This window comes from Pipistrellus kuhlii, unplaced genomic scaffold (genome assembly GCF_014108245.1).
Source record: "Pipistrellus kuhlii isolate mPipKuh1 unplaced genomic scaffold, mPipKuh1.p scaffold_m20_p_7, whole genome shotgun sequence".
Taxonomy (NCBI): Eukaryota; Metazoa; Chordata; class Mammalia; order Chiroptera; family Vespertilionidae; genus Pipistrellus; species Pipistrellus kuhlii.
Window position 1 is genome coordinate 47,603,679 of NW_023425573.1, and position 21,990 is coordinate 47,625,668.

At 39.8% G+C, this 21,990-nt stretch overlaps 1 protein-coding gene and 1 non-coding gene across 13 annotated transcripts in view; one reads left to right on the forward strand and one right to left on the reverse strand.

The window, feature by feature from the left end:
- Positions 1-21,990, forward strand: part of RBMS1 (RNA binding motif single stranded interacting protein 1) — a 217,308-nt gene that overhangs the window by 153,884 nt on the left and 41,434 nt on the right. For all 12 annotated transcript variants that reach the window (XM_036422247.2, XM_036422246.2, XM_036422239.2 and 9 more), the window contains exon 3: positions 18,333-18,391. In XM_036422247.2, coding sequence (XP_036278140.1) covers positions 18,333-18,391 — 59 coding nt within the window. The remainder of the gene's footprint in view (positions 1-18,332; positions 18,392-21,990) is intronic.
- On the reverse strand, positions 15,458-15,565 carry LOC118710101. Its single transcript, XR_004985304.1, has one exon. It is a non-coding gene; the product is annotated as a U6 spliceosomal RNA (small nuclear RNA).

Below are 21,990 nucleotides of genomic sequence, written 5' to 3' on the forward strand. Positions count from 1 at the left end.
GGCTCCCTCCTCTTTTGTTCTGGGTGTATCACTTGAGAACCACAACTGCTAAGTCCTGGCAGCTCCTGGATTGAGTGTCTGCCCCAGGTAATGTGCATCTACAAGAAAGGTGCCTTAAAGGCTAGCAGTGGTCCTGGTTGCTCCCTTAACATCATGTGGTCTCATATGGTTAAAATAGGATGTCTGAGACAGCAGAGGTCTCCGATTTGCAGGGCCAATTAGTTTCAGATTTAGTCAGTTCCTTGTTTTTTGACAGTGAATAAATATGTGGCTGTCTCCACTGCCATTTTTTCCTTGACATAAGTCATAAAAAAAATACATACCATTCTGACATGTGATCCCAAGTTACCTGTGCTATTCCTTCCACCCAAAGTAGATGATGAAAGTTCACTTAAAGCCCCAAGAGTAAGGATGATGAGGGAAGACTTACAGTGCTCTGCTGTGTGCCCCAAGACTTAATTTATACTGTGAGAGTAACCATCAGTTCTTACCAAGTAAGTTAAAAGGAAAATAAGTACTGCTGGAACTTCTCAAGTATAGCTTGCTATTCAGACTTTTCAAAGATCAGTCCCAAAGCACGAATGAGCATTATCTCCCTTACAGCCAAGTTTAGAAAAATTACTTCAGAATGCAAAAGTTGGAATATTGTCCTAATTTGTGTCCACTCTAAAGCAACTGCCAAAGCAATCTAAAGTCGTAGTGACCAACCGGGTAGCCATAATTTACATTGTGTCAGGCTACTGTTTCCCTGGCAAGAGAAATGTTGGGACTGTGGAGAGGCAGCAGCCCACAGACATCCAGATCTGTGCGGACACTGTGGGCAGCCACCAGCCCTGTGTGGCTGTAGAGCGCGTGAAATGCAACAACTCCAAATTGAGATGCCCGGGCGGTGTAGAATCCACGCTGGATCTCAGATTCTTAGTAGAAAAAAATGTTCAACATCTCATTATTATGTTTATATTGATTGCATGTTGAAATGATAATATGTTGGGTATATGGGTTAAAATATTAAAATTAATTTCATGTTCCTTTTACTCTTTAATGTGGTTACCACAAAGTGTAAAATTACATATGTGGGTCACATTTGTGGTTTGCATTCCATTTCTATTGGACAGCACTGGTCTAGATATTTCAAGAAAAAAAAGGAGGATTGGAATGTGTATATGATTTTTTTCATAGCCTGTAACTCATAAAATATAATAATTTGCTCCCTGGTTGCTGGAAACCTGGGCTGTCTCCCCACTGTACTTAGAATGCAGAATATCATTAATTACATGGTCTTTCAATCCCATGGCTGTTCTGTAGTTTACTTAATATTTGGATTACTTACAATATTTCTATGTATTTTCTAGTGATCTTTGTATACCATCTTAATAATTTCCTTAGAAGAAATAGTTTTAAGCTGCTGCTCCAAATTGCCCCTCAAGCTTGTTGTTACCAAAGGTTGATGCCTCTTTTGCCATTTTCTTTGCAATGTGAGTTATCATTTTACCCAATTTGATATCGTGTTCTCTCTATCAGAACAGGAAAAAACAACAACTAAATTTGACGCTCTGACATGAGCTGGTTAGTGTAAAATAACAGAAAATGATGAAGGATAGCTTAACCTAACCTGCATTGGACACAGGTTTGAATTGATCTGTAGTCTTTGCAGAAATATGGCAGACTCAGTGACCACTCCACATTATCTTTTTAATGAATGTCTGGTCCTTTTTGCCAGCCATGAGGCTCCTAATGAGTAAATAATTTAAAATACATGGAATACCTGGCAGATTAATCTTGTGGGAACCAATCCATAGATGTGCCCTAGAAGTGAAAGGAAACCAAAAACAGTTCACTTGACGTGAGGTTTTAGAAGCACATAATGAAGATCCTGGGGGAAAGAGTCCTTCTCGACTGGGAAGTTTTTAATTGGCATGGCTACCTGGGATGCAGTTACATCAGCATTGCAAGGCCAATTAGCCAAGAGTTTACAACAATCTCTTCTGTGCCTTCTGCACTTGAGAACAAATGGAAAGAAAGCGGGAACACACCTTCGCTTCCCTTCTTTCATTTAGCAAGAGTAGGAACTGGTGCGTGTCAAGAAATGGATCGTTGCTGTTGTCTCCAGAACATTAACATCTTTCACACACAACCATTTGAACAGTTCCCTGGAAGGTTGCTGCCCTGTAATTGTCATGTCCCAGGTTAGCTGCGTGGTTGTAACAATAAGAGAGGCTCAGCCAGTTGATGAATTGCTTGCTCCTGGACATTTGTGCTGCCTTCTTCCTGCTATTCCATACCCTGAGTAGAGCTTGATGGTATTGCCAATCCTTACATCTTCTCAGTTTTTCATTCAGTTTATTTAAAATAAATATTTCTAAATATACCCCAGCCCCCCCCAAAATAATAGCTTATGCATACCCTTATCCCCCTTTCAGGCAATGGACGGGTCACATACCATTTCTCCAGAAACTGTTGTTTTGTTTTGTTTTGTTTTGTGTGTGTGTGTGTGTGTGTGTGTGTGTGTGTGCGCTTTTTTTCTGAGCTTAATGTGTATAAGCCATATTCTCTAGATTCTAGACATCTTTTTTTCTCTCTCTCTCTCTGCTGCCTGTCGATGATAGATTTTAATCCTCATTACTTTGCTTTTTGTTATGTGATTAGCTGAAGGGCTTTGGCCTTTACTTTGGGAGAGAAATACCTTTTCTCCCATTTCAGGATAAAGTATTAGGTACACATTTTAGCTTTATTGTTTGCTCTATGACCATAGTTTTGTTTTGTTTTCTCCTTGAATTGTGTACCCTGAGTGTCTACTTTTATTAGTAACACTTATGCTTTAAACTTAGCCTGAAATGGTGGCTAAAGGGGTGAATTTGGGGTTTAAATGTTTTGGTTTCGTTTTCCTGAAGTGGATGGATTGTGTTGCATTATTTCCTTGGCCCAGCACACTCTTCAGGGCACAAGTCCAATCTTGGCTCTAGTAACGGTCTCTTCCCATTTCAGCCAACAGTTTCCTTAACACACATTGTCCCTGGAAGTGGCTGCTCAGTGAACTTCAAGAGGGGCCGGAGCGGGACGACTTCTTTTCACTGAGCACCTACGGGATCACCTTGTTTCCTCTCTGACCCCCTTTCTACTGCAGAGCAGTGGGTAGATGAGTCACCGCCCCCAGAGTTTCTCTTTCCTTTCTCTGTAGAACAGGACTGATCTCATTTGCCAGGTTGTTGTGGGGCTTGGATGAGATACATGTGTGAAAGACTTCATAAAATGTCAAATGTGACAATTCTTTAAAAGTTTATCAGAAAAACTAAACTCTCGTTAGAGCTTCTCTCCTGGTTCCTACTTAACTGCCCACATGTTCATCGTACACTTGTTAGACATACCAATTCGTCTTTCGTTAATTCACTTGTTTACTCAAAAGTATTTTGTAGAGGTCCTAATGCATATTACTAGATCATCTTCTTTATTTCTGCAAAACCTCCTTATGTATGGAAATCTTCAGCTACTGTAGGTATATCAAAGATTCTTCATGGAAAAGGATGAAAAGTATTTATGAAACTGCATGCTCAAAATTACCATCGTTTCTCAAAATGGAATTTCAAGTGTCAACATCTCATTATACATGGTATGAGAACAGGTGCTGTACCCCTCAAGTTTTCATTTGTTTTAAATGAATACACTTTAAGTCCCCATTTTCCTTATAGTTCACCATTCATGCTCAAGAGTTGCCTGGTTTTATCTCTCTGAAAGATTTGTTGGTTTTAAAGAGATGGGTTTGTTATCATCTCCTAAATTCCCATTGCAGAGTATCTCTGATTCTTCTGTGATTACTGTGGTTTGTGCCCAGTCACTGGCAGGAAATGTAATGTGTCATTTACTGGACCTAAAAGTGCTTATTCCTGCCCATCCCTTGCCCCCTACTTCACTTACCCTTCATCTCTGCCCAGTGGCCTCTGCGGTGCATGCTTTGGGAAGGCATGGAATCTGGTCTAGGAAGAGAGCTGCAGCTTAGGGCCATCCCCTGCTTTCTTTCTGAGTTCAGGTGTTTGTGAGAGGAAACAAGCAGGGCCTGGGGTAATTAGTGCTGGGGGGGGGGGGGGGCGGCTGGGCGTTTAGGGGGCAATTATCACCTTCCTCTGGACACAGTTTGGGAGAGACACTGGCCTGAGGGGGCCCACCCAGGTAAACGCAAAGCAAATATTTTGGGAAGCTGGTCTCTGAATAGTTAGGGATCTTAACTTTTATTTAGGACCAAGTCTTTTATTTGATCCACCTTCTAAAAATAGATAGCATGTTCCTTACAAGACAGTGGGAGTTAGTAGTATTAGGATCCACATATAGGTGATATATAATATATACTTAGCCAATAAGCATAGGAGAGATAATCATGTCCTATTTTCACTTCTCTCAGCTCAAGTCTAAGGATCTATCCTTTCCATCCCCACCACCCAGGGCCCGGGTCTCTAGGACATTTAACTCACTTGCATCCAGGTTACCTTCTATTTGAAGCCCAGAGATGATACATTTGCTATTTAAAGTAGGAAGCATTTTACACTTAACCTGAAAAGAATTATATGTGTACGCGTCTATGTATGTATGTATGTATGTACATAAACTGTGTTGTGTAATGAAGCTTTTTGGTTACTTCCTTTGACACTATGTCTTTAGTGATTTTCTAGAATTACTAGGATCTTGGCTCCCTTTTGAGGATCCTATTTTTGCAGGTTCTCACAGACCTCTGTAAGGATCTATAAATGCTGCGTTTACGTTCAGGACCTGTTTCAGCTCGGCTGTGTATGCATGCCAGGTTAAGGTACAATGCCTGACTTCTGGGGAGCCCAGGGTTGTGTTCTGCTGGCTGTGCAGGGTAGGTGCCTTAAGTATGAGGCGGCATCCTTGCAGGTAATATTACCCACTTCAGCTGCATCCCCAAGAGAACTAGTCAGAAGTCTGATCCCTCTTTTCATTTTTCTTCATGTTTATTTTTATTGGGAGCATGGTCAATTCATATACAATTGCATAGAATTTATTGGGCTGGTTTTATCTCAGCTAATAACTTGAAATTAAAATAAATAAAATGCTGTGAGGTGTGGTGTGTGTTTTTAAGGTGTTTTCGCCATTAGTCTTTTACTCAGTCATTCTGTCTACATAACCATTATTCTTATTGACATTAATCTTATTGATCATCCAGTCCAATCCCCTTTTCAGAGCAGGGATCCCAACCTGTTACCCACCAACCCATTATCTTTTAGTAAGTCCCAGATTTTTGGATTTTAAGGATCAGTACACTAAACAAAAATAGTTAGAGAGCTCATCTAGAATCAAGATTTTATTTTGTCAGAAAGGACACACTGGAAACAACCATCATCTTTCATCACTATTTCATAAAAAGGCACTTTAATAACAAAAATGTACAAAGTGTATAATCTTCAGTTTAACTTTTTGAAAAATGCACCACCACTTACTTTCCTGCTTCCCACTCACAGACTGGTGGTGGTGTCTTCCCGGGTTAGTTTTGGGAGACATTTCTCTGCCATAGCATGAATGGCCCCACCCCAGACGGTCACCTGGCTCTGCTTGGACACCACCAGGGACAGCAAATGCCACATCCTTCCTCAGAGGATGTGATTTCTAGATTTTTGTCAGTGTTGCTTACTCTCTTCTGGAGAGCTCAGAGGAGGTAAAAAGAGGTGTTGAGGGCAGAGGTGTTCCCTGCAGGAAGCACTCAATGAAAGCAGGCCATCTTCATTCGTGTATTTATCCCTCTCCTCCTTTCTTCTGAATTTGAGTTTACTATTTGTCAGGCACCATGCCGTGGCCTGAGGCACAAAGCGGAAAGCAGTCCAGGGACTCTTTGCTCTTAGGGGACGCAGACATGCAGGCAGTGCGGCGGTTGGTGGGTGTTGCACCTGGTTCAGTGGGGACACGCTGCCCCGGGCACAGTGCAGAGGCAGGGCTTGGCTCTGCCAGGGAAGGTCAGGAAGGGTGCTGCTGGAGAGCTCCTTTAACCGAGGCTTGCAGAAGAGCACTGAATTTCCCAGGTGATGTAACAGCTTAAAGGTCAGGAAGTTAAGGTGGAACAGGGCAGATGCAGGGACTTGAATAAGGATGTCCTGGCAAGATGGAGCTCTGTGAGTTTGCTGTGGCTGCAACATGGGGAGTCGAGGGTAGGGGCAGAGGCAGAAATGGACTCTCATAGTTCTGGGGGCTAGAATTCCAAAACTAAGGTATCAGCAGAGTCATGCTCCCTTCAAAACTTAGGTGGGAGAGTCCTTCCATCCTCTGGTGATGTGCCGGCAATCCTTACTGTGCTGGCTTGCAGCTGTGTCCTTCTACCTCAGTCATCACATGTCATGTCTCTGTCAGCGTCCATGTATCTCTCCTGTCTACCTTGGGTCAGGGTCTACTCAAATGACCTCATCTTAACTTGATTATATCTACTTTATAAGCTCACGTTCACAGGACTGGGGCTTTTGGGGACATGATCCCATAATGGTGGAAGTTGGGAATGAAGGCCCAAGAGCATAAGTTCTTTCAGTGAGGGAGATCATGTATTTTTCTCAGTGTAACCTGAGTCTGGTTTTTGTTTGTTTGGTTTTGGATTTGGGTTTGTTTTTTGTTTTTTCCTTCAGGGAACTTGAACTTGTTTCTAATCAGAACACTCAGATATTTTCATGTGAATAAGCCAAGCCTTTCCCTAAAATTTTACAGTTGATTTTTCCCCTCGTGAAACACATATGGAAGACTTAACGTTTTTCCTATTAAATATTATGGTGTTGGCTGTGGCCAAGTACTCATTCTAGCCTGTTGAAATAATTGAAAAGTATTAATTTTGATGTCTTACATTCACCATCTTCCCCTAGCTTTGTGACATGTATATGTTGAATAAGTATGCTATCAATTACCAGATTTATGTCCTTGTTTAAACGTTGAAAATGCTGGCCAAAAGCAGAGCCTTGTGGTGCATCACTCAAGGCTCTTCTCCTTGCTGATTCTGACCACACTGACCAGCAGACTTCAGCCCAGTCACTTGTTTACCAATTACCCCGCATCCATACCAAATGTCCTCTTCCCAGACAGCCTCCAGGAGCAAGTGGTGGTTTGTACTAAACTCAGATCAAAATCTATCATGCAACATTCCCAAGCAGCCCTGTCTTCCCACTTGATGAGGTCATGTCAATAAGAAGTCCTTTTAGCCCTGACCTTCCTTCACAGTCCCTTTATTTGCATGGGAGAATCAGAACACTTGGAAATTGCAGTCAATTCTAGCTAGCTTGAGAGTGAGGCATATTACCTCCATTTGGGATATAGCAATTTGCAACACTGGTATTGAAGTAACTTCCAGCATTTGTTTCTCTTTCATTCTGTTGTTACATATATATATATATATATATGAAAGCCCAGCAACTGAACTGTGGAAGAACTGGCAGCTATGATGCCCACTGCAGCGGCCAACCAGCCCAATCCAGCCTCAGTGCCCCCCTGCCAACCACCCATGGTCCCTCCCTCCTCAGGCCCAGCCCCCTTTTAGCCACCATTGGGGTGGGCAGAATTTATGCACTGAGCCTCTAGTATAAAGATAATTCCCTTCTGATTTTCTTAGTGTAAAGATTATAAATTTTTAGAGCTGCACTACTCAGTCTTTGGAGGGGTTGCTTATCTTTATCTACAGTGTCTAAGGACAGTCTTATTTGGAGGTAAACCGGTAGGAAACCAATGTGGGAGTCCTATTTACCCATTTCCATCAGATCCATTCTAAGAGCCAAGACCATTGTCATGAGTGACCCTTGCACAAAATAATCTAAATTTAGAAACACCAACTGTGCTGGCAGGCTACTGTACCGTTCCCTTGCTTATATCATCCAAGTGTATTTTTTAACTAGTGATGCATTAATAGTATATCCCCAGAATTCTTAGAGCCAAAGTGACTAAAATAGATATTTTCGTTTCCAGTCTGTGCTTCAGACTGGCTTTTCAAGGTCGTGAGCACTCAGGATTTATTACTTTAGAAAGGGATGGACTGACTACATTTGGAAATCAATACCCTGGTGCTGTGCTTTGGATCAAAGCCAAGTGAGTGTTCAGTCTAGGAAATGTCCAATTTGACTCCTGCCTTCTGTAGCTTGTGTTAGAATCAAGAGACCTTTCTTGGTAATTTGCACACTTTTGTTTAATAGTTTCAGATAACTGTTTTGCTTCAGAAAGCATGTTTACTCTTACTCTCTGTCACACTGTTCTTGTTTTGATTGAAGCCGTCATTTATGGTTTTCAGTGTGGGAGTTTAATGCATTCCGTTTCTACCGACTCTAACACAGTCTTTTGTGTATGTGTGTGTGTGTGTGTGTGTGTAAAAGATTTCCAGTTTTGATTTCTTTTAAAAGAAACAACCCATGTAGAGATACTTGAAAGACAATCTAGGAACAAAAAAACTCTTCTAAGTTTTTTGGTCTTTATCCCCTCACCCCCCAACCTTTTATAGTTTTCTTATTGACCTTGGTTCTCTTGTGTGTTTTTATAACTTAATTGGTATAACTTAATTGGCCATGTCAGTTTCCAAGGCAAAATGTAATATTTCCCTTCTCCCCATCATAGCCAACCTCTCTTAATTCTCCACACCAAGCATTTTCAGGGGGAATCTATAATATATAATAAGTTTGTCTCATTCATTCAGTATATTGAGTGGATACAATATACAAAAAAAAAAAATGTGTTGAAAAGTAATATAAAATGATAGAGCTAGCCCTGGCTATCATTGCTCAGTGGTTATTGTCGGCCTGCACACTGAGGGTTCAATTCCTGGTCAACGGTGTACCTGGGTTACAAGTTCCATTCCTGGTCTGTTCAGGGCTTATGTGGGAGGCAACCAGTTGATGTGTTTCTCTGTCCTCTCCCCAACCCCTCCATTCCACGTTCTTTGATAATCAGTGGGGGAAAATCTTCTTGGTGAGAATTAACAAAAGAAAAAAAAAAAGGTAGGTCTATCTTTTCTTAACATTTTGTAATAGAACCACATTCATAGTAAGATACAGAAGTAGCCTAGTTTAGTATTCTCATGTGGTTAGAATCAGAAGGATCATTACTTGGAGGGGCTTGGCAGAAAGGATAACTTTTATTCTTTATTGGATGTCTGTAATGTGTCCAGCACTGTGCCAGCCTTTTGACAATAATCCTGTAAGGTAGATGTTATTATGCCACTTTACAGAGAGGGTTACTGAGACCAGACAGCTATGCCTGTTTGTACTTCTGCTATAATGGCAGGATGGAATAGTTGCACTACATCAGCAGAGCTTGGTAGCTGCAATGGAGACCCTATGGCCCTCAAAGCCCAAGATATACACTATCTGGCCATTTGCAAAAACAGCATCACAGAGCTGGTCATTGACCAATGAGTACTTGAGGATTGGTCTTTGGTTGCAGGTCTGTCTTTCCAATATAACATTTGTCTCCCTTATGAGCAATAAAGTGAAGTGCTATATAAACATGAAAGTGAGGTTATCAAAGCAAAGAAAATATATTACAGGTTTTGGTGGGAGAGGAAGAGAACTTAAGAAATTTTCAATCATTATCAGTTCATAAAGTCAATTTAGAAATAAATTGTAAAAGTTAGACATTAGCCAGTGTTTGAGACTTTTAAGGATTCATTTCCGTGATAGATAATTTACATTTTACTTGGAAATTTCTGGGTTCCGTTTTCAGTGTGTGTCATTTGCCTATGCCATATGAGTGCTTGTGAGCCCTAATCTGGGTCTGGCCCTCTGGCTGCATCTGTAAGTGATGCCATACAGTGGCTTGTAGCAAAAATAGTGTCATAAGATGATGTAAATGACCCTTTGTGCGAGGTGCTCTTAAAAGACCATAAAATAGTATAAAGCTACTTTACTTTGATTGCAGACCATAATAGACCTGATACTAAACTATAATAGCAAATCTGTGTAATAAATCACCGTTACAGGGTGCTTTTTATTTAAAAGAGGTATATGGTTTTCATATAGTATGACAAAAACACATCTTAGCCATTTTAATGGGGCAGTTTTCATGTACCGGCCCTATGAATTATTCAGCTCAAGATATATATACAATCAACAGCATCAATTGTTAGTTTTGTGTAGCATTTATAATGGATTAGCTGTGCCACCCAGAAATGTCGAGAAGGCAGGTTAGCAGGAATGGCTTCCAAATTTAGTCAGAAGAGGTTATTAATCCCAAAATCTAGATGCAAACTATCAATTTTATTTGTATTCTGAAAGGTTGTGTGTAAAATTTTAATGTTTTGAAAAATCAGGCATGTAGACATAAATATTTTCTCTAGAAAAATATGCTACTTTGTCCCAAAGCTTCTGTAATCTATTCTTCAACGTCTCACATGCTGAGGGGCCACCAGTCTAATGGAGGGTTAAACCACTTGACGATGGTCCACGCTTCTGCTACTTCATCTCTCACCTGCAAGCTCTAGGTCTGTGATTGCGGCTGAGACTCACTGTCCTTTCTAGGGCATCTCAGAAAAGTGAACCGTGGTGATAGTACTTGTTCTCCAGCTTCTCTACATTCACAGAGACAAGCCACTGGTTTTTCATAGCACGGATACCATGGGTGGTTTTTCTCAGAAGTCACATTATGCTCTTATTATGGCTACTTCAAAGAAGCCCTGTGTCTTAAAAAATATTTTTTTTTCTGTCCTTAGAATTTTTCCATTCGTCTTCTAGCTCCTCTTCATTTTAATTTCTTGAACTTGAGTGTCATTGCTTGAGTCAAAGATAAAAGAAATGACAATAACATAAAATGTGACATCTCTCTCTGCTAATTCTAGCCATAAGATTTTCATTAATCTTACTAAAATCTTGCTTTCGTCATATCATTCTGCAGTTGCAAAACCCCTGACACATTCCGTTCCCTGACTCCTCTTCTTGGAACCCAAGTCCTCTAAGGGCCTTTTCAATCTCAGCTTGCACTGCCTCCCACACACAGGTGGCATTGGATTCTTCTGTTTACTAGGAGTGTTGTCCTCCATAGCTCACCTGAATTTCTGCTTTCCCCAAAGTCTTTCTTGCTGAACTTGACCTTTATCCTGTGTTTCTGCCCCCTTTGGCATTCACCATACCAGATCACAATGTTCTTAGTTATTTTTTAATATTAAAAATGCCTTACATTCTCCCAAAGATTGTCCCTGTATGGTGAAGGACATACTGGAAATGTGCTATAAATATGTGTGGGTTGATTTCTTGGTCTGATCTCTTTCTTGACTATACTGGGGTTTCCTGTGTTTCATTGACCTTCAGCGCCAGGTTTGGTTTTGACTTTTAGTGCTGTGGCAGCTTTTCCTGCCAGGCATTTTCCTCTTTCAGATCCTGGCTCCAGTTCCAGCTGCATAAGATGTCACTTCCTGTTCCCTCCCAGGGACCAGGAATCACTGATTCACAGGCACACCCAGCTATTCAGTACAAGTGGGATGGGCAGTTATCAAGTGGGAGAGTTAAGCCAAAACTACTGGAATGAAAAGTGGGATATATTTAATATTTAGTCTTCTAGAAACATTGAAAATCTCCAGGGTCAAAAAGATAAAGTTTTAGAAAATATTTTTGGTATTGATTGCCTAATTTTTAAATGTACATGCCTCGTATCTCAATCTTCAAATGCTTACCACTTCCTATTCCAATTAAATAAAGTAAATGTATCCAGCAGAATTGCTCAAGGGAGTGAGGTTTCAGAATACAAGGATAAATGACTTTTCTACTTTTTCATCATTTTTATTTGTCCAACAAACTTTGCTATCAGCAAAACAAATACACATAATTTATACTTTCTTTTCTTCCCCAGTTCAACCACTGTTAGGAGAGCTAATGCAAATTTTAGGAGGTTCCCTTTTCCTGGGAGGACATTTAAAAAATAAAGCAGCAGAGAAAGCAAGTTAGAAAGTTACATATACAGTATCACTTTTGTGTGAGTGTATATATGTATATGTGTTGGGGTTCCCCCCACACCCCCAACAAGTCTAAAATTACAAGAAGAGTTTTGGCTTTGAGTCCCCCAATCCATTCCTACCAAATAGATACATGAGTTACTCCTGTTAAGCTCTAACGGCATTTGTGCTGCCTCCTCCCTGAAAATGTTTATATGTTCTGTTGGGTTTCTTATTCCAAATAGAACAGTTGTCTACCAGAAAGTCAGGTGACTCCTTTCTGAATTATCACTCTCTGGGAGACTGTAGCAGCTCAAGTCTGCCCTCTTCCCTTCACTGGTTTGGAGCTGTGCAGATTCAAGATGGAAATTACTTTGGATCTTTGGACCCAAAGTTTGGTGGCCAAAGTTTCTACATATGTCAGTCAACATTTTGGCCAAAGCGGACTTCCTACCTCCCATCTTTGCTGCGTTAGTAGGTCCATATTCACTCAGTTTCACATCTACATAGTAGGAGTCATACTGTACCAACTCAAAGGACTGTTGTGAAGCTTTAAATAGATGACCTAAGTCGTTTAGAACAGTGCTTGGCATAAAATAAAAGCTATATAAATGTAAGCTGTTGCTCTTACAATTCTCCTGAATTAACTCACTAGGTCATGCCTGGGCTTTCCAGTGTTGATGCTCATCTGAGAACCACACACTCAGAAGTTTTGTGTGTCTTTCTCTCCCCGTCTCTCTTTCTTGTGTTGTCATTTGAAGGGACACAGCATCTCTCACGGGATGTGTGAGTTCCTCTGTGTCCTTCAGAGACATTTCAGCTATTAAAACAAACAAAACCATGAGCAGTATCCTACCCTCTTTCAGTCTTAAAATCTTTTTTTTGTTTAGTTTTGTTTTACATTATAAGTATCTACTTCTTACTGTTGTTTCCTACACACAGTCTTTTTCAGGTTTAAAAATGTTCCTACAATATTCTAAAACTAACTAACACTGCAGCTGAGTCCATGGTGCCTTAAATGAATTTCCCACTGGAATGACCAATATTAAAACAACTTATCAACCATTATCGCCATCTGTTGGCGGTAGGTGGAGTAGACACCACTCTGAAGAGCCTTGGCTTGTAACTGGGAATGTTCAAAAGCTGCAAGTCCCCTGGTAAAGGAATGCTATGTTTATGTGTACGCATGCCAGTGCACACACATTGAACAGAATCTATAATGATTTACATCTATATGTTTAAATATTCATATCCAGGACGTCAAATGGTTTTAATGTTTCAACCTACTTTTCTGTGTCTTCTAATTACAATAAGTATGCATTTCTTTTGTAATTAAAGTACATTAACAAGAAGGTAGAATTTAGGAGGAACTAAATGATGGGGTAGCAGAGAAAATTAAGCTTTGTTTACTAAATGCAAACTAAAATATACTTTGATTTTATATTACAGCAGATGAAAGAAGAGTTATGAATGGAAACGGTAGGGGGCGGATGTCTTAAGTTCTGGTGCAAACAAAAGAAATTTTGGTAGATTCATAGCAAAAGGTCTTATCAGCCAACTTTACTTGGACCAGTAGGTTTAAATGTGAAGTTTTACTTGTTATCCTCTCTCTTTGAAATTCTAATTATTGTAGTAGTCTCTTAGTTACTCTTTATCCTTCTACTGTCAGAGCTTCCTCTGGAGTGGATTATCTACTCTTAGCAAATAATATTAGTATATTCAGGTAGTCAGGGCTGTGGTCTGAGCCTTGTTACTTTGAAGCTGGATAAAGCCCAAAGAATCTTTATATCCACATTTTCCCCATAAAATTCTACAGCTTGCTTTCTTGGGTACACATCTCCTTGGTGTTCTGAGAGTGTGAATTCTTACATCAGAAGGCCTGTTTTTCCAAATACATTGTATGTCCCCATTACCTAATGTTTCTTGCTTGTTTGTTTTTGTTTTTTTACAAAGTAGGCTGAAAAGAGGAACAGGGAGGAGTGAAAATCCGGTTGCTTTATGCATTTTTACCCAGGTATCTGCTACTCTCACAGGCTCTGATGATCAGCAGTAGAATTGGACTAACGGCTAGCCATCTGTCATGTTCTCCTCCCCTCCCCATCCCTTGTCCCACTGTATTAAGTCTCACTGCACTAAAATTGGTAGGGGAAATGGCGGCATCTCTGAACCCTGCCACCTCTTCTCCATTCCTTGAGTGTCATTTGATAGACAGTTCCTCTCTGTATTCTAGCTCCTTTCCATATCATCAGAACTGCTTGTTCTGTCCCCACACGTGGTGACAGCATCTCCCACTGAGGCAGAGTCTGAGTGATGGAAAGTTGTAAGTCTTCCAGGTATTTAAAGGAGAACCTGTTGTGCTGTGGATGATGTAATTGAGTTGATGGCCCCAAAAAAGCAGAGATTTTAGGAAAGGGAAACCCCAAACACCCCTTGGTTACTACAGCATCTTCCTGATCCATCTAATTGCAGGAAGGCCAATATGCAAAAGTTCCTCAGAGTGAAAACCGTCTTCTGACTCTCTGGGTAGTCATGGTCTTTCAGTCTTAAACCACAGATCATGATGAAAACCACAGTAGAAAGTAAAACTGATACATTTCTGAACTTCTATGCTCTACACACACACACACACACATATCCCTCTTTCAACCATCTACTATATGTCTATTTTTTGTGTTTAAAACAAAAACAACTTGGAAAAAATATATATATTCCAATTCTGCAGTGGAAGAAATCTTCCATTTTGTTTTTTTCCTTTCATACTCTGTGTGTATCAAGAAAACGTTGTTTCTCAAAATTATTTTATTCATAAGTTACAGTGAGAACTTAAACACAATTTGCTTTTTAGTTTTGTGGCTATAGACAAGATCTAAGATTCAAAACATTTATGAGCATTTGTTTTCCTGTTTGCAAAAATGGGAGTAACAGCACCTTCCTCCTCCTAAGATTGCTGTGAAGTTCGTTAAGTAAGATCATACTTCCACTGTGCCTACAACTTGGAACTGAGTAAATATAATTCTCTTTCTGGTTTTCCTATAAAATGGTCAACTAAGTGGTTGAGGAGATATGGGATGGTTTCATAGAAAGATAATGTTTGAACTGGTTCTTCAAATGTAAGCATGGGTGGAATGAGGGACATGTTTAAGGTAAATGGGTGGAATGAGGGACGTGTTTAAGGTAAATGGGTGGAATGAGGGATGTGTTTAAGGTAAGTGAATGCAGCAGACAGGGTTGGAAGGACTAGAGGCTGTAGGCAAGGAAAACTAGCATGAGCTCCTTGCAGACATCCAGGCACAGTGAAGGGAAGGAGCTAACATTAGACATACGTTGGGACAAAACCCAGAAGGGCTGTTGACTTCCTGGATTCAGGAATGTCTGAGTAGATGATGTCTCGCTATCAAATGAAAAAAAAAAAAGGGAAGATTTAAGAAAAGATGTCTGTGGTTCTTTGGGATGGGGTTTAGAAAAGAGTGGGCAGGAGGTGATATTTGACTGGATGTTTATCTTAATAAAATATTCATATATTTAAGTTAGAAGAGGAAGAGACAAAAACTGAAACTTTGATGGGATTTTTTTCTTTTTGTAAATGTGGAACGCTTCACAAATTTCCCTGTCATCCTTTCCCAGTGGGCCATGCCAACCTTACCTGTATCCTTCCAATGTTAGTATAGGTGCTGCTGAAAGGAGCATGCACTTTGATGGGATTTGAAAAAAATCGGAGGAGGGGTGGTGGTTAGTAAGGAAAAGTTGACATATTCCACAAAGATGTGTTCATTATACCCTTGTTAGTTGTATGAATTTCCTAGGACTAGGAAGGGTTGAGCACTGGAATAGTAAATGTGATGAAAGGATTTGGTTAAGGAGGGAGAGGAGGGAGCTGAATGAACCAAGGACCCCTGAAAGAAGGCCCAGAGGCGGGTGAGGTCTGAGGAGAGGGCAGAGGCAGAGAGAGGTACTGGCCACTTAGATGTGGAAATGAAGAGCAGTGTCAAATGTAGCAAAGAGATCAGAGAATCCAAACCAGAAGGGAGTGGCATGGATTGAGCATCAATGCTCCCACGGGTCCTTTCTCTCCTGCTTTCTCCCTCCCTCTCTCCCTCCCTCCCTCCATGCCTCCATCTTTTCCATCGTTGGTGGGGAGAGCAGAACCAGGAGAGAGAAGGCCAGCCTCTGACCTTCTCTAAATTTCTTTTTCTTTTTCTTTTTTTTCTGTTTGGTTCAAAAAAGACCATGAACTCTGCAACCTCATGCAAAGTCTCTTGATCTCTGTGATTCTCAAAGCCCTTATCCTAAACTGGAGTTATACCAACATTCTTCCTTACTTCTGGAAAGGTAGAAGGCAAGGGATGCAATCTGAGAACATGTTAGCTAAAAGTTGTACAAGTGACAGAGTGTGGGTAAATATTAAGCATGTAAGTAACCTAGAGAGATAAATGATTGCTAAAAGGTGGTCTTTAAATCATGTTGTTTTTTTTTTTTTTTCTGGTTTGCAGATTTTTTAAAATTATTTTTTGTAAGGCCAGTGACCTGTGTTAAGGTTGTTATAAATACTCAGAATCTCTACGGGGAATTAAAGGTGTTTGTGCAGCATTATGCCCCTTGGATGTAATTGTCATTTGAACCTTAAATTACCTTTACTTTCATGCCTACTAAGTAATCATTTGATTACATGATTACACAGAGTGAAATTTCACTGAGGGAGAGAGGTGGCTTAAGCCACTTGTTTTGTCTAGATAAATTAATTTCAGCTTCTTCAGTGCATGAACTAGAAACCTACAATACTCAAAGTAATTTAAAATGCTTTACACAGATACTTTCTGTTTTCTAGAACTTTTAGGACTCTTTTTAATCCTCAAAAATCAATCATGAGAAAGCAATATTAGAGAAAATGTGAAACTCTTAAAATATACATAAAGAGAAATAAAATTTTGGAATTTACCCAGTATAAATGAGGAAGTGAGTCTAGATATATGAAGTAAATTATGTACATTACCCAAAGTCCCAATAACTTTTAAGAACTATTTTTAAAACGTTCTTTTCTCAGTTTCTAGAAGACAAACATAGGTAGCAATGTTTTACATTGTGGTCTGGTCACTGTGAAAGGGTGGAGAATTAGTACATACATCGCAACAATACTGCCATTTCATTTTCAATAGCAGTGGACTAGATTTTAATGTTCTGAATTTTTTTCCTTCTTTCCCCCAACTTCCATTGTACATTAAGGAATTTGAACACATTCTCATAAAAAAAACTTATACAATTAATGCTTAATTTCTTATCTATTGTTTTCTATTCTTGATTATCCATTTCTTGCATACAAACAATGCACGTTAGCAATATACTATTATTACACAGTTAAAAGAAGTGTGAATAAACTATGAATAGTTATCTCAGGTAACTAACAAAAAGAACTGTGTTAAATTCATTGAAAGTGTTAAGCACATGCAAATGCACCTTTTTGTGGTGATCTGCCCATGTAGTGCTGTTTGCAAAACCGAAATGAATGGGTACGATGCAGGCATTTCCCCTGGTGGTCAGTTTTAAAGGTTGGGTGGATCATAGTATTTTCCTTTAATAATTCTGTAGCCTTGCATTAGGTTTTGTATTTGACCACAGATATAGTGTCACTGGAACAATTTGTATGTATGTTTGTTTGATCATTTGTTTATTTATTTTAGAGAGGGTGGGCGGGGGGGAGAAAGAAAGAGAGAGAAAACATCCATGTGAGTCCTAGCCGGTTTTGCTCAGTACTTAGAATGTCAGCCCACAGACTGAAATGCCCTGGTTTCACTTTTGGTCAAGGACATCTACCTGGGTTGCAGGCTCAATCCCAGGCCCCAGTTGGGGTGCAGTGGGAGGCAACCAATGGATGTGTCTCTCTCACATCAGTCTCTCTCTCTCTCTTCCCACCTCCCTTTCATTTTCTCTAAAAATTAAATGAAAAAGTATCCTCAGGTGAGGATTAACAAAATATAAAAATCATCAATGTGATGCGAGAGAAACATTGATTGGTTGCTCCCTATAAGAACCATGACTGGAGCTTAAACCTCCAACCTGGGTATGTACCCTGACCAGAAATCAAACCCACAACTTTGTAGTGTATGGGACGACACTCCAACCAGCTGAGCCACCTAGTCAGGACAAATTATTTTTTCCTAGAGCTCACATTCCACTTTAAAAAAAAAAATCTCAGGATTGTTAGGTAAGTACCTCGCTCCTCAAAGCTAAACATCAAACTATAATCCAAATATTCCAATGGGAGGACTAGCCAGCCCCCTCTTCTCCCCACCCCCCCTTTTTTAACTTCAGTTTTGAGTTTAGGATTCTCATTTCCTGTCCCCCTAGTAAAGAACGTTTTGTACTTTAAAATTTGCAGATGTTTAAAAAGTATGTGTGTTCTGTGGACATTAATAAGGGCTCCTTGATTATAACTTCTTCTCCTGTTTTTGTCTTTTAGATATGGGAAAATAGTTTCCACGAAGGCAATTTTGGATAAGACAACGAACAAATGCAAAGGTGTGTTTCCTTGACTGATGATTTGCTCAACTGTAGCTTTAAAAAAATGATGGATTTGTAAACCTGATGTTTGGTTTCAGAAACACTTCCATTTTATTAAAAACCAAATCTTACTTGTCACCCAGTTCCCGTCTTGCACAATGTCAGCATATTGCTTACGTTTGTGCCTGGTCGAGTTTTGGCTGCAAACCCAGCAGCAGCCAGCAGTTTGCCAGAATCCCAGATTTGACGCCAGTAGAGTTAACTTGCAAAATACTGGTTGGCATTTAGCCCCTGCTCTTAAAGGAGAGTGGAGTTAGAAAATAGCTTTCTTTTGCTGAGCCTGAGGAGATTAGAGCCGCTCACTGAAGCCCACTGGACTGGACTAAAGAACTGAAAAGATTACATATTGTGCAAATTGGCTCCATTAATTAGAATAGAGTAGTTTTAAGCAGTACTTAATTACATGTTTCAATACTCCCGATTGTTCTCTGCTGAATGCCTGTTGACAATATTGGCAGCAGGGAGGAGAAAACCATTTTTGACTGACCAAACTGTAATAGGGAGAGGGGGTCATACACCCCTTTGAAATATGCTGATGCATTAATTTGATGCACTGACCTTCAGTTTTCTGTGTAATTAGGATGAGCTCATCCAGCCTCATGAGCTGGAAGAGGTGTCTACAGTAGGCAGCCCCGATGTTCCATGGTTCTGACTTTTAATGATCCAGCATCTTAACAATAGGCACGTGATTTTCTAGGAAAGGGGAAGAATGGAGTCAGCTGACGTTGAGTCTTAACTACTGACCCCATGAATGAAATCAGGTTGACAGGAATAGGCAGAAAAGGCAAATCTTCGTGTTAATTAGACCCCAGCTTTTCAAGTAGTGGTGACTGCTGTGGCTTAGCACAGTTTGAAAAAGGCAAAGAATGTAAATGAACCCTATGGTAGGGCCTGGCCTTCCAAGCCAGCCATTCCCTTTAATCTAGGCTTGAAGTGGTTCATTGTATTTCTGTCTCTTCTTCAAAGCTCCTAAATTTAAAGGGGCTATTGTTGCAAGTATCTAAGCCCATGTTTAATCAACATGGCCCATTAAGGCAGTTTTGCCCCAGGACAGTGAATAGAGCTGCTTTAAACAGAGTGGTACTCAGTAAGTTTTTTAATGAGTTAAACAAAGAGAGTTAAATTCTAGATTGAAATGTTTACATTGAATTGCCAAAATTAGTCTTATTTAACGTATTTGTCAATGACTTGGGAGAGCAAGGGACACAGAAAAAAATCTTGGCATTTTATAAAGAAAAATGGACTGTTGCATGTGAAACAGAAAGCTTATTTCAAAAGTGGGTTTCAAACCAAGAGAAAAATCATAGTAGACAAGTGGCTTTAACGATTTTAATAGCCTTACCCTACCTTTTCATGGGAAGGAAAGAAAGAAGGGAGGGAGGGAGGGAGGGAGGGGAGGAAGGAAGGAGTCTTACAGTGTGTTAAAAGATAGCTGCTCTAGATAAGTGAGGGACAGGACCCAGAGGCCTCCCTGGTTGAATTCTCCAGGACAGCCCTGCACTGAAGACTACTATGTACACTCTTCTCCAATGAGAACCTCTTCCATAGAAACCAAAATTCCCCAAAATGCTCAACACGGTCTGGAAAAGGTATGACTAAAAAAATACTAATGCTAAATCTAACATATTGTCATAATACAAATCCATAACAATTGAAAAGACAAGTGGAGAGATTTGATGGGCTTTGAAATAAAGGTAGGAATAATTCAGAGCTGATTTCTTATACAACATGTATTGAAACCTTTAAGATACTGCCTGGGGGATAGGGGAGCATGGTGATGGGGTGATAGAAAGTCTCACACAGGCTTCACGAATAGATGTCAACAGGTACGTGGTGGGTTTGTGGGTCAATGAGAGAGTAAGCCAGAGGAGAGAGAGTAAGCCAGAATTCATGTCCCGGGCAGGATGGAGCAGGACAGCATGAGATTTTGTCATGCTACTTAGAACAGCTTGCAGTTTAAAACTTATAAATTGTTTATTTCTGGAATTTTACATTTAATGTTTTTTTTTTTTTTACCATGTTTAACAAAACATGCAAATAAAACAAAAGCACAGATAAAGGGGGCATACTATATATATATATAGCACTTATATATATTCAGGATCCTCCTTAAGAAACTTCCAAAGGACTGATTGGGACACTGATTGATTATTAATGCTTACAGAGTTGTGTTTAAGATCAGAATGCACACACACACACACACACACACACACACACACACTCACATGTAGAAATGGGTCATACCAAAGGAAAAATAGGGCTAAGAGCAGGAAACATACAATTACTACAGAAATGGCCCTGAGTTTCCTAGATGCCAAAGCAAAAATAGAAAGCATAGCTATTCCCCTGGTGCAGTCAGTGAAACCCATGGAACCTGTGTAAATCAAAGTTACAGGCCTTTAGTTACCTTTATAGTAACATAAGAGAAAATGAAAGCATTAGGTTGCAGGCTTACCTCTTACATTTTTTTTTTTTTCAGCTCATATTTATAAAACAATTGGAATATGACTGGAAAGAAAACAAAAAAGAGGATGTAAATAATTAAATAAAATGCAACCACTATAGGTTTTCCTAATAAGAAAATAACAGCCCTAACTGGATTGGATGTGCCCAAGATAGAGCACATCTGGATAGAGCGTCTGCCTGTGGATTCAAGGGTGCCAGGTTTGATTCTGGTCAAGGGCATGTAGGTACCTCGGTTGTGGGCACATCCCAGTGGGGAGTGTGCAGAAGGCAGCTAATCGATGTTTCTAACTATCACTCTCCTTTCCTCTCTGTAAGAAGTCAATGAAATATATTTTAAAATAATAAATAAATAAAATAACAGATAAAGGAATACTAATAGTAGCTGAGAGGATAATAACTTTGACTGCAATAACATCAAAATTGAGATCTTCCATTTATCATAATTTAATGACACCAGCAAAATTGGGGGTGGGGGGACTTAAACATCCATCAGCAGGAGTTACATCATTTCAGTGGAGTGAAGTGTTCATTTATGACCTGTTTACACTGTGTTTGGGAATAAAATATGTGTACAAGTTAGAGAGAGAGGGTGTGTGTCTCCCAAGAGAGTTTCACTAACAGCAGATTTCTAGAAAACACCCAAAATACATTGAACCTGATTACTAATTGGTCAGTTGAGGAACGTTCTCTGCTGTTACCGGGATCAGCCTCTTTTTATTCCCAACATGGCTATTTTGCTACTTCTAAGTCAAATTAAGCCCTATTTCAGTCCCACTCCAAGTAATAGAAAGAAGCTGCTGCTTGTTTTAGCTTTAACACTCATATCTCCTAAAACATTTATTTCTATAACAGATAGTCTACTTCATTTCATTATAACTTACTTGGTTACTAGGCAATATTTTTGGTACTAATATTGCACAATGGCCTTTGAACTATTTCTGAACCTTTATTATGATCTCTGAACGCATAATAAAATCTGGGCCACTCAGTGTATGTCCTATATAATAAAAGGCTAATATGCAAATTATCCCCTCAACCAAGAGTTCAACTGGCCAACCACCCATGTCTCCTCCCCCTGGCCAGGCTGGCCT